Source organism: Trachurus japonicus, chromosome 24 (assembly GCF_045865225.1).
Source record: "Trachurus japonicus isolate A0001 chromosome 24, Traja_1.0".
Lineage (NCBI taxonomy): Eukaryota > Metazoa > Chordata > Actinopteri > Carangiformes > Carangidae > Trachurus > Trachurus japonicus.
The window spans coordinates 25,638,048-25,655,958 of NC_140930.1; the positions used below are offsets into that span (position 1 = coordinate 25,638,048).

Sequence of the window (17,911 nt, forward strand, 5' to 3'; positions counted from 1 at the left end):
AACTTTCTGAAAATGTTTTTACAAATAAGTCATAAACTCCTCCTATACAGTATGGAGTTTTCCCATTCGCCCTCAGACAAACAGCCTGACAGGGTTTAATATCTGGTCCCCCTTGTTGTCCCACAGCCGTGTTCTTGGCTCACGCCGAGTGCTTTCATCTTCAGCTCTGATACACAGTAAAAAATGGGGTGTCAATATTTCAGAGTCAACCTATTTTAACCTAGAAAGAGTATTTACAACTATATGGAGAGTAAACCCACTCTAGAGTAGTAGTTAAAAGTCAGTGTAAAATCCCGCAGACATGCAGTGTAACTTTAACTCCACGGAGAGTAGAGTTAAAAGTCAGTGTAAAATCCTGCAGACATGCAGTGTAACTTTAACTCCACGGAGTGACAAATCCGCGCCAGTCGGTCGTGACGTCTTGAACACTCTGGCGGCACATTGACGGTTAGTCTGGAGCAGTCAGGTCTGGAGTCCTGCCTGGGTCGGTAAGTAACATTATGAACGTTTAATAATTGTTTTCCATCTCAACACGGTTTTATCGGTTCATAAATGTAGATTGAGGACATGTTGCTCATTCCTCTGTTGAATGGCTGTCGAGTAGCTACACGTCCCATACAATATCAACTTGCTAGCAGTTCAGAAGTTCGACATTTCTCGTTAATTAAGCTGCACCATTAACTGCGTGTCTTTTTCTTCAATGTTGGTACACACAAAGACATGCTGCCTGTCTTATGGTAAAGTTGTATGTTATTGTTTACTAGTATGCTAATCGTTAAGCTAACCGCGAATTAGCTTGAAGCTAAGAAGTAGCTACACCACGGCATAGCCCCCTTCCCCCTCCCTCTCCCCCTCCCGACATGCGGCCTCAATACTCGACGACTCAAACGGTCAGTTGGTCGGTTTGCCATTTTCTGAATTGGCCAAAGTGGTGCCTTAAAAAATTACACAAAGACAGTGAAGTTGCACATGCCAGTTAGCCTACTGTACTGTTCCTAGCTCTCACTAAGGAATACAGTTGTTAAGTTGTGCTTGTCCGTGTCCGGTTCCATTCACCCTGTTTATTTCTCCATAACGACCAGCTCACTGTGTGAAATTAATAATATGAGACACAATGTTTATAAAAATAGGACTTAATGTTTTAGAAATGGATATTTTAAGCATACATTGGCATAGTATAAGTCCAGTCTCCTTTCCTCTGTGCTCCAGAATGCAGCATTAATTCAATAGATATATGTAATAAATATTTTTGATTTGTTAATTAACTCAACTATGGCCACTTTGCCTTGTTGTTCACAGTAATCAAGCAGATGTAAGTGTAAAGCGTGGACCGTGGTAAGTAGGCTCAGGTTATGAAACATGGAACAATGTAAGCACGTTAATGGGTAACTCTTTGTTCAACTGTTTTTTTGTTTTTACCTTTGTTTATTTTAATAGAATATGCTGCTCCGTGTGTCATTTGGTGGGGAGCAGAAGTATGTCAGGCTGTCTGACCTAACATTGGATGCCTTCATGAAAGAAGGTGAGTACATCAGGATAACACAATATCACAACCTTTTACTTAGTTAATACACCTAATTCACCATAAAACATTCCTCTGACTTGATAACTGTTTCTGCTGTGCCTTTAAATGCATGGAATAACCTACTGACTTAAGTTTTCAACTCAACAGCATTTTGTGAAGACATGAGGCTCACTCCACTTATGATTTTGATTCTCATCAAAAGGAAATGGTCTTGTAACTGTAACATAATTTTCCCTTTCCTTCCTTTACTTCAGTGTGCCAAAAATTTAACATACCAGAATGTAGGCAGCCAGATATGAAGGTATTTGACCAATCTGACACAGAAGTTGATGGAGAGGTCTTTGAAGAATTAGTGAAGGAGTCACCTGGAACCTTCCGAGTCATGTTGAGCAATGAAGAACTTGGTAATTACTGACCATTCACAAATGTGTTCATATTAAACTTTTGGTTTAAGGTTTGGATGGGAGTAATAACATTTCTATTTAATATGCTTCTGTTTTGTTTATATTCCTTAATGCACAGATGCTTCTCTGTCATCATCATCATCATGCTCAGCAGCATCTGAAGATACCATCATTCTGAACTTCACGATGGTTGACCCTCCTGAAGAAGCAGCCGCTGCAGAAGGAAGTCAACATAAAAGGCCATGCCACATAAACTTAGAGGCAAAAGAGGTGGGTAGTGGACATTGTTAAATTTAATCTGGATTTTATTTTATTTGATGGGTAGTGTTTTTCTGTTATAATTTCCCCATTGTACATATGATTTAAACACTTCTGACTGTATATTTTGTTTCCATTTAAGTTGATTGAAAAAATCCTCACAACAAAGCCTGGGGGCGAACACATCATGCAAGAGTATGCAAAAACCAAATCCCTGAAAGATGCCACCAGAAGACAGATGATAAACATACTTGCTGCTGAGATGACACAAACACATGGGTAAGAATAGGCTCTAAAGAAACATTGTTAATATTGGATTGTTTTTAATTGAGTCTAATTGAGTGATTGTCATCATTGAATTCATACACTAGGACATCCCCCCCTAAAAATGTCAGGGTGATGTACGCACAGGGGATAGTTGCTCTGTTTCCATATCTGGAGGACCCATATTCACAACATGGATATGTAAGTAAAAGGGTTCTTACAACACACTTAATTGCCATTAGAAATGTTGATAGCATAGTCAGTCTGCATTTTTTTTAATTACACAGGAACATTACTACGACCCAGAGAGTGGTTCTGGATACCTTGCATGGCGGTTGAAGACCATTCAAAGAAAAGCTGCAGAGGAAAGAGGTGCCCCTGCTAGTAGATCTCCCAAGAGTAAGTATACTTATCAGTTACATATGATGTTGATGAATTGTGTAGGCAGGAGTCAATAAAATTGTGTTTTGTCTCAAGGTGGTGGGCCAGGCCGTGGTCAACCCAGACCCTTCACTGCTGACAAAGTGTTATCGGATGAGGAAGTGGAAGCAGCTATTGCTGTTTTGAAACACTCTGCTGATGAAGACACTGTCCGTGAGAAGATGAAAGCTACCTTCATTTATCGTCATTCAATGATCAACGATGAAAAGAGAGCAGCAGATGTCTTCTCAATCTTCCCACGGTTTCTCGATACACCAGGACTGGTAAGTCCACATCTACATCTTCATAAGATGAATCAATGAAATATCCCATACAGCATGTGTTATGGGTACCGGTTGCAGATTCCTGTTAACAGTTGTGTCTGTGAACTGAGAAAATGTCTTACTAATGGCAGGACATGGCTACTTCAGTCGAGTTCTCACACACATTATCTATGCCATGACACAACATAAAACAGAAACATAAATCATAATGCTAGTTTTGCCTGCACTACACAGTAACTAAATGTATCGCCACCATCGCATTTTACATAACAGCGTCAAATCTATTTACTTGTGCCATATAAAAAGAATGTTTACTTAACAAAAGGTCTAACTAAAGGACTAAAGGTCACCATAACACAGAGACTGACCTGAAAAAATTGGAAAGAAGTCACCATTTGCTGGACACGGCTGCTTCAGTCAAGTTCTTACACACACGAAAATCCAGGATGAACTGCCTGAAAATCTCTGCCTCTGGGGCGGTTCCTGGCCTTCTACTGCCCCCTATTGTTCAAAATGGGGAAGGCTCAAAACTATGTTCTCGCAAAAACAGAAAATAATTTAAGTCCACAAATGTGGGCGCACATAGTGGGCATCATACATGCAGTGTCTCTCATCTCAACTTTCTTTGCACTTTGTTTTTTGTATTACAGATAGAACAAGATTTCAGGCTGCTGTTTGATGAAGTGACGGCAAACAAATTTTTGGAAAAGTGGCCCACCAGTCTCAAAGCAAAAGTAATCACAGAGTGCCATGGACTTGTACCGAGCACAGAGCTCCTAGATTTGATGAGGAATGCTGAGTCAACAGTTGTGGTTGAGAATGGTAAGACAGGGACTGTTTGTAATTCTGCCAGTTCAACGTACATGTAGCATAGATATTTCATATTTTATATATCTTATACACTGTCTTTTTTTATTTTATGATTTTTGGAAACAGGCACAATAACACACTTGACTATGCATTGTACTGTACAGTAATATCGATGATATAATGAATTATAACCTATCATTATCTTAATGCTAACCTGATGTTTGTTGCCATTTAGGCTGGGACAGTGACATGTCCGCCATCTTGCTGCTCCTTCATCTCCTGCCACCATCTGCCCAGGGTAGGAAGAGGCCAGGGAAGATGTCTGCAAGTCAGGCTGTGGAACACCTCATCAAATTCATAAAAGTATGCTGGACAGTTGTTTGTCATATGCTTTTCATCACTTCAGTTTCATGTACAGTGATCTATTGCGAGAGACTGGTCACTAAATATTGCTGTTTAACGTTTGATTGTAGGCTGGAACCAGTGTACAGCAGCATCTCAACAACATCAGCCAAAGCAGCCAGCCTTACCTCCTCGCTCAGGGGCCTACGAGAAGCAGCATCCACACCTTCTTTATTGTCATCGATAAGTATGCACTACCATGTAAGGCAACAGGTTCAGTGGGAGCCCTTGACGAACTCTTTAAGGCCCATTACATCTTTGGTACGTCCTACAGTCCTTCCCTTGCTAACTTTTTCACTTTTCTGCAAACAACTATCTACAACATTGACGTTGGGGAAACAAGGGAAACTCCCAGAGTTGCTGAACTGCGAGCAAGAATGATGCATTAGTGTCTGCTTAGATTAAACAATGAGGTGTTTTCTCTGCAGAAGTGACCATGGCAGTCCAAACAGCCTTATAAAGCACCTTAAGGTAATGCATGGTCTCTGTACTGGCCGTACTCTTCATCTTAAATGTGGCCAAGTAGGATGCCCACGTTCTTTTGGTAGCTTTTCTGGCTTTAGAAAACACCTGAACAAGTGCCACGTAAGCGATTCAGTTGATTCTGTAGGAGAAGGTGGTTTTTCACCAGACCAAAGTGTTCTTGATACAAATAATGCCACTGATGTTGATGTGTTGTCTGACCATGTAGAAGCAGAGTGTACATTATCTGCAGAAGACCTTGTAAATAGTTGTGCATCTGTCATTTCTGATTTAAAGGCAGCAGGTGTAGGCCAAAGTGTGGTAAACTCTGTTGTGATTTCCATGGAAGAGATTGTTCAAGATATTCAGCAGCATGCTAAAGAAACTGTTGTTCAGCATGTATTCAGTGATGAAAGAGAAAGTGTAACATGCAAGAAAGTTGAAGCATGTTTTGATGGGTTGGAGAATCCTTTCACAATTCTTAATTCAGAATACAAGCGATCCAAATTTTTATCCAGCAAGTGGGAAACTGTAGAACCAGTTGAATGTGTAATTGGCTCCAGATTTGACACAAGACGAAATAAAGAGACTGGGACATATGATCAGATAGTTGTTCAAGATAAATTCATGTATGTTCCAATTTTATCTACATTGGAGTCGATATTTAAAAGTAAGTATGTTGCAGAAATGTTGAAAAAATCAGACACTGATGACTCGAGACTAAGAGATATTTGTGATGGATCTTTTTTCAAGACTCACCCTCTGTTTTCAACTGAAAAGCAAACAGTGCAGATACAAATGTTTTACGATGACTTCGAGGTTGCAAATCCTCTCGGTTCCAAGCGAGGTATTCATAAACTAGGTGCAATATATTTTACCCTAAGAAACTTCTCTCCAAAATGGAATTCATTTTTGGCCAACATACACCTGTGTGCCCTTTTTCATGCACAAGATCTTAAACGGTACGGTTTTAGTGAAGTTCTTGCTCCTGTTGTTCGAGACATTAAAGTTTTAGAGAAAGATGGTATTGAGATTCCCCTATACGGTGGTCGTGTTCGTGGCAGTGTGGTACAGGTAACTGGTGATAATTTAGGCATACATAGCTTGTTTGGTCTGGTGGAGTCGTTCAGTGCAAGGTACTGTTGCAGATTTTGTTTAGCTGAAAAAGGTGACTTTCAAACAGAATTCTCAGAGGAGTCTTCAAAAATTGTGTTGCGCACAAAAGACACCCACACAGCTCACTGTCAAGAAATGGCTGATAATCCATCTCTCCCATATGTTTTTGGTGTGAAGAGGTCAAGCTTATTGAATTCACTGACATATTTTCACACTACTGAGAACTTCTCAGTTGATGTGATGCATGACATTTTGGAGGGAGTGGCCCAGTACGAATTGAAGCTGTTGTTTTTGTATTTTAAAGAACAACATGTTACACTGGAGGAGCTGAATTCAAGAATACAAAGTTTTGATTATGGATTCATGGAGAGAAACAATAGGCCAGTGGCAGTGAATTTAGGTGGAGAGTCTAATGATCTGGGACTGAATGCGGTTCAGTCATGGTGCTTATTGAGAAATACTCCACTCCTCTTTGGAGATTTGGTAACTCCTACTGACCAACATTGGGGCCTACTTCTTTTATTACTACAAATAATAAACATTGTCTTTTCTGCCATGGTATCTCAAGGAATGTGTGTATATTTAAAACATTTGATTGTGGAACACCACAAACTGTTCAAGATGTTGTATCCCCAGAAAAACCTTTTACCAAAGCACCATTTTCTTATACATTATCCCCGCTGCATCCAGAAAATAGGACCTGTACTTCATAGTTGGTGCATGCGCTATGAAGGCAAGCATAATTTTTTTAAGAGACAGCTCAAGTCATTTAAAAATATCACCAAAACGCTGGCCAAAAAACACCAGCATCATATGGCATGTATTTGGCGATCTTCAACAACTTTTAGTCGGTTAGACATTGGTCCTGGAAAAATGGTGTCTTTAGAAATGGTAAAAGGTGGTTCTGAAATTGTCGAGGCAATGCAAGTGTCCTCCAGTGTTCAAGTTATGAAAGTGAATTGGGCTAAACACAATGGTTTTATTTACCGCAAACATTTGGTTATTTGTGGTGCAGTTGAATGTGAAATGCCTCTCTTTTACCAGATTGAGTCTGTCCTGATAATTCATGAAAAACTGTTGCTGCTCACTTTGCCTTTATTTACTGTAAGTTTTCAAGAACATTTCCATGCGTATGAAGTAACAAGGAGAAAGCAAGATTTTGTTGTCTTTCATGTTGACAAACTGCCTTATCCCAGGCCTTTTGACATACAGATGTCCTATGGAGTGAATGACACAGCTCTTTTTGTTGTTCCATATTGCTTCATCTGGTGAGCATTAAAGGAAGTTGTGACTGTAACCTTAATTGTTTGTGTTTTATTTCTACAGTATTTGATTATTAGTTTATTATTGTTTAGATCAAAGCAGTTCAGTAGTATAGTACATATCACCTAGATATAATAAAATTAAAAAGTAACACTGTGGAGAAATAAAAATGAAATATTACACATTATAGTGTCATTTTAAGAACCACATTTGGAGTAAAATTAACTCTATAAAGTGTAATCATAATACTCTGAACAGTGTGAACAAACCTCAGTGTTAAATATTTTTACACATTTCATTGTTAATTTTGACACAGAATTGAGTAGAATTAACTCTATAAAGTGTAATCATAATACTCTGAACAGTGTGAACAAACCTCAGTGTTAAATATTTTTACACATTTCATTGTTAATTTTGACACAGAATTGAGTAGAATTAACACTGAAAATTTGACACTGGCCATTGAGTCAATTTTACTCTATTTTTGAGTGGGACCAAATGTTATCTGAAATGGAGTTAAATTCAACTCTATAAGAGTTAAATTGACACTTTGTTTTTTACTGTGTATATAATTCATCGGGAGATATCTAATAGCCCTGGGGAGCGTTTCAGCTAAACGGGGCCGCGGTTGTAAAAAGGTGAAGTGGCTTGTTAATGTCTGTGGCAACGAGCCCTCCCCATGTCCCCGGGCCAATCCACGGAGCCACGGCTCCTCCTGCTGCTGCTGCTGAGGAGGAGGAGGAGGAGGAGGCTGAAGGCTGAGGAGCGTGGGACTGACACACTGACTGATGTGGTGATAGTCTACAGATGTGACGACTTTATCCTCTGAGCTCTATCTATCTATCTATCTATCTATCTATCTATCTATCTATCTATCTATCTATCTATCTATCTATCTATCGTTCTATCGTTCTATCGTTCTATCTATCGTTCTATCCATCTATCTATCTATCGTTCTATCTATCTATCGTTCTATCTATCTATTGTTCTATCTATCCATCGTTCTATCTATCTATCGTTCTATCTATCGTTCTATGTCGTTCTATCGTTCTTTTCTATTTATCTATCTCTCTTTTATCTATCATTCTATTGTTCTATCTATCGTTCTGCTCTATTGTTCTATCTATCGTTCTATCTATCCATCGTTCTATCTATCGTTCTGTCGTTCTATCGTTCTATCTATCTATCGTTCTATCGTTCTATCTATCGTTCTTTTCTATTTATCTATCTCTCTTTTATCTATCATTCTATTGTTCTATCTATCGTTCTGCTCTATTATTCTATCTATTGTTCTGCTCTATCGTTCTATCCATCGTTCTATCGTTTTATCTTTTGTCCTATTGTTCTATCATCCTATTGTTCTATCTATCGTTCTATCCATCCTTCTGTCGTTCTATCTATCATTTTATCCATCGTTCTGTCATTCTATATATCGTTCTATCTATTGTTCTATCTATTGTTTTATCATTCCATCTAGCTCTATCGTTCTATCTATTGTTCTATATATCATTGAATCATTCTATGTACATATTTTCATATGTATTATTCTATCATTCTATCTATATACTGTATCATTGTATCTATCTATCTATCTATCTATCTATCTATCTATCTATCTATCTATCTATCTATCTATCTATCTATCTATCTATCTATCTATCTATCTATCTATCTATCTATCTATCTATCTATCAATCTTTCATTCTATTTATCTATTGTATAACACCTGATGTGTCAGAATATTTCAGGCCTGGTGGGGTTTATCTATCTATCTATCTATCTATCTATCTATCTATCTATCTATCTATCTATCTATCTATCTATCTATCTATCTATCTATCTATCTATCTATCTATCTATCTATCTATCTATCTATCTATCTATCTATCTATCTGTTGACTTCATCTGTCCATCTCAAGGTCAAATCAATGACTTGGCCGACTCAGCCAAGCCCATCTGTTACACACTGATATACACACAAAGATGCCCACAGAACTACACTGGACAGTAGAGCTGCTTTTTGCCATCTGCACTGTGAACGTCACATTGATAGATTTATTGATAGGCATGCTGCATGTGTTGATGATGCCACCAAAAAGCAAAGCGAGCGTCTGTGGGTATTGAACTCTTCTGTGAGGAGAGGAGTCTGTGAGCTTTGGTCAGCAGGTGTTTCTGAGGAAAACAGCACAGAGACATCAAGGCTGATTTTACACAGCACCACGATGAAAGTCAACCCTGTTAGAGGATTTTCAACACAGTGAAGAGTGAAGAGCAGATCTGATGGTTTGTTTCAGCTCCCACAGTCCACCAAGGCTGGAGGAGCCATTTTCCTCAGACGTGTAGTTCTATAACAATTCATTTAATAAAGAGTGATTAAAGACAGGTAAAACACTGCTAAAGACTTCACTTGTACACAAATAGTAACATAGTTCATTTGAAGAAGTTTCCTTTTTATTGGCTTCTGCATCATGAGTCAGTGAAGAGTGATCTTCTTGCAAAATCCCACTGACATTTGTATGTTTTGTCACTTTTTTTTGTTTGATAAGGTGGAAGTACATCTTGTTTTTATGTTGAATGTTTGTCTCTAGGAGGATCACTTGACAAGCCCTTAGGGTTTTTTTTTCAGTTTCTCCTGCACATTTGTGATATGTTGTATCTATTCAATATATTGTATGTTTTTTGTTGTTGTTCTACTCTTTTATCGTGCTGTTTTATACACATTTCATGTATATTTCATGTGTCATGTGCGAATAAATAAATAAATACAAAATTAATTGAATTAAATGGTGTTGCTGGTAAGTTTTTTGGCTATGGACAAAACCAAGGTGTGGTGATTTCAGTACCTGCTGTGTTTCAAGGTAGCTGTTTCTGTGCTCACAAAGTAATCATTAACTTCACTTGGTTAAAATCACAGCGGCCTCTATTTGCTCTAGTAAACTGCTGTAACAGATGCAGGTTTGTCTAAGGCCAGACTTTTAATTAAAAAAAAAAAACATAATGGGGAGAAGAAGAAAAACAGTTTGCATCCATACGCTCCATTTTTGCTGCTTGAATACTGTGGAGTAATATGGACAGGAGGTCAGATGTAGCAGAAGATGTGCATTTTTTATTTATAACATGTGGACGTATCATGAATGCAAAGCCCAGGATCAGGCTTTATTTTCTGATGGATACCTACTGTATGAAAGAAATGTTGAGACATTTGAGAATTACAGAGGCATCATTATAACTTCAGGTCTCTGCTTCTCTAAAGCTGTAAGAACTGTCAAGATAGATCACTGTTTATCCAAAGGCAAAGGTTTTGAGTGGATTTACCATCACTAAAGAGTCGAGGATTGTATTGATTGTACTGATATAACTTGTTTTCACATTATTTTGTACCATCTTTAATCTGTGAGACACTGCAGGTAACTCATGGTTTAGGTGTTTTGATAGTGTAATGTATTTAATAATACACCTGCAGTACTGCTTGGCTTACATCCCATCATATTCATGCCCTTCATTGAGATACAGCCACCGCTCGTGGTTTGCCCATGGGAGGGTTGAATGTCTTGTCCCTGCTGGTACCTCGTTAACCTCCCATGGCCTGCGGCTAGTGTTAGCCAAACTGAGAGGCCTCATACCTGGGTATTGGTCAGCAGGGACCAGCCCCGGGAGCCCGGGACCCCCCACCGGGCGAGGGGAGGGAGGCAGGCGGGACAGAGGAGGGCCAAACAAAAACACAACCTGGCATCCCCACAGCAAACAGCCCACCTACTGTCAGCCAGCATCTGGGCCACAGCACACAGCCCTTCTATTCACATTCTGATGACTGCAAATAGTCAGCAGCACACACACACACACAAACACACACACTGCTGCTAGTGGCTTGGTTCATTCAACAAACAAATTCAACAGCTGTTAAAAAGTGTTTCAAAGTGACTGGTCCATCGCTGCAACACATCACATCATCAGAAACAACCCAAACATTTGATTGATGTTACTTTTTTTCTAAATGTTTTGGATTGTTTAACTCGAATCTGTGATAATGAAGTGCATGCAGAGCAACATTCGGAAATTGCAAGACAGAGAGACCGAGAGAAAGAGAATCGGGGAGAGATTGACAGAGAGAGAGAAAGAGAGAAACGGGGAGGAGGAGTGTAAAGTTAATCCAGTCTGAATCGACGGGCCCGGCTGCAGCAGTGACACTGAAAAACAGTGAAAACAGTTTTTCTTTTCTTTCTTTTCTCTGCAAATTTGCTCTCCCCTCTCCCTCTCTCTTTGCTTCCTCCCGTGCCTCTCGCTATTTTTCTGCCTTCTTATCCTTTTTAATTAGAGGGGCTATTCTGCTGCACAGAGGACCTTAATCCCCAACTGACCAACAATGCAAAAAGCCAGCCTTTGAACAGCCGACCTGCACCCTTCTTGGCCCTCAAACCTCCCCACCACCACCACCATCAATCCCCGCGCTGCCCAGACCCTCCACCGCTCCCACAGTTGGGAACACGAGGTCGTCTCTTGGACATCTTGGACAAAGCGCTTGAGGAACCACTGCAACGACAAAGTGTCTGAAAGAGTTTTCAATATCCGCCGTGGTTCTCAAAAAGATTTTGGTTTGTACTGGGACAAAGTTGAGGTCAAATGGCAGGCGACTCTGACTGAATCAAAGTTATTAAAATGACTGTCTTACAAGGCAAACAGAGATGAAAGAGAGAGAGAGGAGGAGACTACAAAGAACTGTGTGCTTGCCAAGATTTAAAATCTGAGCTATATGGGGTTAATGATCTTGTTATAAGAATTAATCTTTTAATTCAGGATATGAATTGATCACGAATGTGTCTTTTTTTTTGTCTCAGTCAGGAAATCTTAGCAGTGACTAATAATTACTTACTATTCTTAAAACAAGCTGTGTTAGATGGAGTAACGATTTGCAGAGGTCTCTTTCACTTAAAAAAAGACCATGTTCATTTGCTTGATGAATAACACATGAGGAATATTCAAAAACAATTATGTGATGGCTCAGAATGTTTCATAACCAGGAAATGAAAGGACACTGATTTTCACTGCTCAGACTGCAGTGCCAGTGACTCATCTCGTACATTTATATCTTCAGTCCATTTGCAAACCATTTCCTGTTTTACGATGTTTGTTTGTTTGGAGATGAAGGACCAGTTCTGGGTTTAGGCTGATTTCAAGATGAACCAACTTGTCTCAAGTAACAGCATCATTAACTAATATTTTACACTTAAAGGGGAACTATGCAAGTCTGGTTGATTTTCCGCTGTTTTGCTAACCCTCCTGGCCATGTGCATCTGTTTTCAATGAAGAAATCAATCCATGGAGTGGTGGATTACGTTATTTATCATATACAATGTTACAATGTGTATATTTGTGTAGACTTATCTGTCATAAACAAGAGATTATTGGTTACGGGGTGCATTTGTGTCACGGTGCCGCAGAGACCAGAGCTGGGAGAGCAGGTCGGAGGCTCTGATCTTACAAGGTTGGTTACATGTCATTTATATAACACCACAATTACTCTGAAGTTGTTTAATAAAGGTAAAAATGTAGCAGTGTTAAGGTAAAAATCTTGCTTAGTTCCTCTTTAAATTAGTCATTTACTTTCTTGTTCCTTATCCTCCAGTTTAATGTCAGTTTAGATTAAATTAAGACTGCAAGGAAAACAAGTTCTTGGTTTGATCCCTGGTCCTATAGGCTGATTGGTGACTTTATATTGTCAATAGAGGTGGATGTGAGGTGGTTTGTGTGTATGTATATCTCAACCCTGTGATAGACTCTATTTATTATTGGGCTAAAACGTGTAACGTTTCGAGCATGAAGAGCAGCTTGTGCTCGAAACGTTACACGTTTTAGCTCCTGTGAATAAATGGACTGCATTTTGGAGCCCTGTGGTGTGCGAGCCGTTCTTTTCTCTTTTTAACTTCTTCGTAGGACTAAATTGGGCCTATGCAGAGTGAATCTTTTTTGTAGTTGCTGACTATGGTTTTGTTGGTAATGACCATTAATTGTAATAATAATAATTAAACGTCTGCCCGTCCTGGGTGAGGTTTCTCCAATTTTTCCCTGTTAAAAGGGTTTCCTGTGAGTTTTGCCTCAGTGGATGTGAGGGTCTAAGGGCAGAGGATGTTGTTATGATGCCATGTAAAGCCCTTTGAGACAAACCTATACAAATAAAAGTGCCTTACCTTGCCTTGCCTAATTGAACTGTAAATATAATTATACAGCACATGCACACTGACATAATGCTACTGTCTTTTCCAATGAGAAAGTGGCCGAAGTCACAGATGTCATGTCATAGCTTCCACTTCTCCATCAGTTTGGAGAGAACATCTGTAGTGAGAGGAGCTGCTGGTGAGCAGGTTAGAGTGCAGGGTTAATTCCCCTCTGGGCCTCATTTCCATATGTAGCTCCAAAGTGGGGTCTATTAAGACAAGCTCTTGTTGTCTTGTTAAATAATTATGTGCAGCCATTATTAGTAATCTCTACATATTGAGGTGATAAGTCGAGGTCACGGAGGAGAACATAATGAGTGTTACCTGATTAATAATGAATCACCAATCACCTTTAAACCTGCATCATTTAACCACACTGTGATAATTCAGGCTGACACTTGGTCGTCCAGACTGTTAGTCCAGATATTCAGACTAAATAATTAGTCTCATAATGATGTCAGTGCTAATAATAACAACAATACACCAACTCTGCCTGAAAGTAACTGAACTAATTTTCCTGTAATTTTGTTCAAGCAAATTTCCTATCAACATTTCGCCAACATAGCAGTCAGACAAATTGTCACTGGAACACAATAAAAGTCGTCACACTTTCAACCCTGCCTCACATGCGAGTGACAGAAAAATGAGTTTCCTTTCACCGCCGCCGACCGCAGTTTCCCATTTCTTCACGGCCCGGCGTGCTGGCTCCACACGCTCCCTCGTACAGAAAGGGGAAACACACAGGCCAGCCAAGCCTTCTGCCTGGCTAATCACAGGCCCAATATTTCCATAGCAGGCAATTAGCATCTTGCTTTTATGTGTGAAAATGGGTGAGGCGAGAGAAGGAGCGAGTCGGGTAGAGAGGCACAGTAAAAACAGAGAGAGAATAAAAGAGCAATTAAGATGTTGGGTGAGCGGAGGACAGAGACAGGCAGTCTGCTGCCGTGTGATTTGAGGCTTGCAGGCCCAGTAATTAGCCCTTCATTGTGAGATAATGGACTTGGCTGGTCCTCCTGGTTCCCTGAGCTGCCCAGCCCGACTCGACCCATGGAAGGTCAAAGGGCACAATGTGCAGTTTGGCTCCTATATGCTTGTGTGTGCATGTGTGTGTGTGACTGTAAACGTTGTTGACAAAACCATTTTCCAAGACTTGCATCATCTAATATTAAGGTTGAATTCAGGAAAAACAAAGCACAGGGAAAGGAAAGAAGGCAGTGCATTCAGGTAAACGAATAATCTCCCTAAATCTGCAAATGTTTGGGATAAACCTCGGCCAGCTTTAGCCTTTTTGGAGAGGAGTGAGCCGGTGAAAGCAGCGGCCGGCTCTGAGGCGTTGGAGTCATCACTCTCCCGGCCTATCACTCCTTTCTCCCACCATCTTTAGAAGAGCAGTAATCTGTGAACCCTGAATCATAAGCTTTGGGTAAATCTATGTAATACGGGTAATTCGATGAAGCAGTATTTTCCTGGTGAGAGGCAAAATCCTGTTGACTATTCAAGGATTGAATCATCCAACAGTAATGCCATTAGACCAGTGCCACGGATTCCTCGGAAAATGCTGTTTAATTGCCAGTAACCAGCCATTGTTTGGTGACGGGTAAACACTAGCCGAGAGGGAGTGTGTGTGTGTGTGTATGTGTGTGTTGGGGGGGTGGCAAGTGAGGAAGCGTGTGAAAAAGATGGCCCCTTCGGCTTCAGCCAATCGCCATTGAGACACGGATTTACTCAGGCTCGATGAAGCCCGCGCTGCAAAGTGGCAGAGGCACTGGCTTAACTAAAGTCTTCAAGAGTATAAATGCAGAGTAACTCTTTCCTTTTAATACAGGATTTGCTCAACAATGCGATTTAGGGGGGGTGTCTATTCAAGATAGACATTTTTTTTTTTGAGTGGTGAGGTTTTTAAGGATCAAGCCTTGTTGCTCACGTTTATTAGCACGGGGACACCGCAGCTCAGCGATTGTTGGTTGTTGTAATCGTCGAGCAGTTTATCCATGTTTGTGTTTCATACACCCTGACACTAAGTCCCATTCTTTCTGCAGGTATGGAAAATCTGCAAGAACAATAAACCCGACCTACGCCCAGCCATTTCTCATACATCGCATCACTTGTGTCAGCTTCTTCAACAATAAAAACTGATATAAACAATCCAAATCAACATGAACTCATATAAAGTTGAAGAATGTTTTTTTGTTGTTGTTGCTAACCCTAACCCTTTTTTTTTTTTTACTTTTACCAGCTAATCCGATTCTCGCTGCACAAGGACTTTTCTATGAGAATCTGATGATTGGAGGTGCATTGTGGTCCCTCCCCACGGCCTCCTGCTCTCAGGCCTGTCCTGGACGATGCAGATTGGAAGTGAGAGGTGTGGCGGCCGAGGCTCGCCTCCATTGTGAGCCGGTGCCTGGGAGACGAGCAGCACTGGCAGACCAGACACTGATTGGGTTTGACACTGCGTCCAGGAGGCGAGAAGAAGCTTTTCTTTCGCTCTTTTTTTTCCTTCTTCTTCTATAAGTAAAAGAGCCCTTTTTTGTGTGAAAAGACCCCTCCTCTCTCCTCCAACTCCCCCTGGTTCTGTTGTGCTGCTCGCCCTCCTCCTCGCTCCTCTGTTTTTCACTCCTCTCTTCACGTTCTTCTGTTGACTCCCTAGTTTTTGGGTTTTTTTCTTTTTTTAAGTCTCACATTAAAAACCAGTGGACTTCTGTTTCTTTTGTCTTCCTCTTTTATTGTCCCTCTCACTTGGACGTTGACCAGTAAATTTGCCCTTGTGCATTACACCATCAAAAAATTACTTTTGTCCTCTATAAGCAACAGTAGTTGTTGCAGTAATTGTAACTGCAAACACTGAGGGCAACTAAATCCATCTCCTTCAATAAGCCTGCCACATACTGAGCCTGTGGTGGACACTTTGCTCTCCATACAAACTTAATCACCGTGCCTCGGGCTATGATCGCGAACCGCTCAACGCTCGGCTTTTACACAGGATTTATTTTTCAATTTACTAAGCTTGTGGCGTTTCTTATTCACAAAGCGGCCTCGAATAAATACACCGCAGCTCGTGTTTGTGCCGTACAGCAAGGGACGGTTAGCTTAGCTTAGCATAAGGCCTGGAAACGGCGAGGACACGCTTTGTCCAAGGCGACCATGGCTATTTAAAGGGAAATGGTTAGATTATATTTGGTAAATATGCAAGAACCGTCAGTTAGCTTCATGTAGACTGGAAACAGAGCTGACCTGGCTGTTTTCTGAAGTTTACCAGTAAGCATAATACCATACTGTCACTTTTGTACATAAAGAGAGGTGGGGGGGGACAGCATGGTTGTGACAAATGTAACACAATATAATATGAATGTAACATAGACAAGATGTTTAATGTTGATCAGTGAGCTAGCATCTCCTGACTGTATGTTCTTGTCGAGAGGGAAAGCAAAATTTAATAATTTAATAATTTAACATTTAACATTTAATAATCCCAAAGACATAGCTACAGTTAGGGCTAAACTAGGGATGGTTGTAACATTTTTGACATTTCTGTCTGTAGCCTATCTTGGAGCTCTTTTAAGCCAGTGCGTTCAAAATGTGAAACAAACTAGTTATGCGTGTCTGCTCAAGCAGAAAATGCATTGATTAGTCTCAAACACAAGGAGTGAAATGTTACAATTCAACCTGAGTTAGTTGTAACACACTCGGTGCTGAGATGTAACATCATTAAATAAGCATTATGCTCAAAACTTGATATAAAAAGCTTTCTATTCAACACTTTAATTACTTTTTAATAAGTGTGTGGGTGTGAGGTGTGCGTGTGTCTTTAGTATGTTAGTTACTGTCAGCCATAGTCTAATCTTAACCTTTAACCCAATCCCTTCGTCATTCTCTTCCAAGACCTACTGAAATTCAACGAAAACATAAATGCAATGTCTTCATTGTCGTTACAACTAACCCAGACCCTTGTAGCCATGAACCTGCTAATCTTACAGCAACTAAAACATTAGCACGAACAACTTGCATGAAAGATATCTACATAGACACAATAACCGTGATGTAAGTTTGATGAGTTTAACTACAAAGCAGGCAATACTATCACAAAAATAAATGAAGTAAAATAAAAAATACTTTCATGCTTCAAAATGTGTTTTTTTCCTTCTAAAATTGGCCGTGTCTGCCACAGGGTGTTACGTCATACTTCATACATGGAAATAGGACTAAACTGGGCCTTTGCAGAGTGCTTTTTCCTGATTGGAGAAATTGGAAGTGTTACTGGCCCATGTTACAACTATCCTCTGTCTCCCCTAATGAATATTTGCAGTAGTATATCTCCTGACTGTACAGATGTGTTAACATTATTTATTTTCTAACCTAAAGTCCAGAAAGTGAGGAAGCATAAACCTCCAACCAAATACTTCAATGAAAACCCCACAAATGAAAACTGGGGTCTGACAGTGCTTCCAACCCCGAGGATTATGGGTAAATGAGCTCAGATTTTGGCCTCATGAC

General features: G+C 40.1%; 1 protein-coding gene across 1 annotated transcript; it reads left to right on the forward strand.

Annotated features, from left to right (window-relative positions):
* Window positions 1–1,222: 1,222 nt before the first annotated feature.
* Window positions 1,223–7,239, forward strand: LOC146962064 (uncharacterized). Its single transcript, XM_085771159.1, has 10 exons — window positions 1,223–1,522; window positions 1,780–1,929; window positions 2,048–2,199; window positions 2,330–2,466; window positions 2,559–2,652; window positions 2,739–2,850; window positions 2,929–3,155; window positions 3,806–3,977; window positions 4,201–4,328; window positions 4,439–7,239. Exons 1-10 carry the CDS (start codon window positions 1,441–1,443, stop codon window positions 4,754–4,756), a joined length of 1,572 nt encoding a protein of 523 aa, XP_085627285.1. The 5' UTR covers window positions 1,223–1,440; the 3' UTR covers window positions 4,757–7,239.
* Window positions 7,240–17,911: the final 10,672 nt, after the last annotated feature.

Coding starts and splice junctions, on each gene's coding strand:
- LOC146962064 (XM_085771159.1), top strand. CDS start 1,441: ATGCTGCTCCGTGTGTCATTTGGTGGGGAGCAGAAGTATGTCAGGCTG. Junction 2,200..2,329: donor TAAACTTAGAGGCAAAAGAG/GTGGGTAGTGGA, acceptor TTTCCATTTAAG/TTGATTGAAAAAATCCTCAC. Junction 3,156..3,805: donor TTCTCGATACACCAGGACTG/GTAAGTCCACAT, acceptor TTTGTATTACAG/ATAGAACAAGATTTCAGGCT.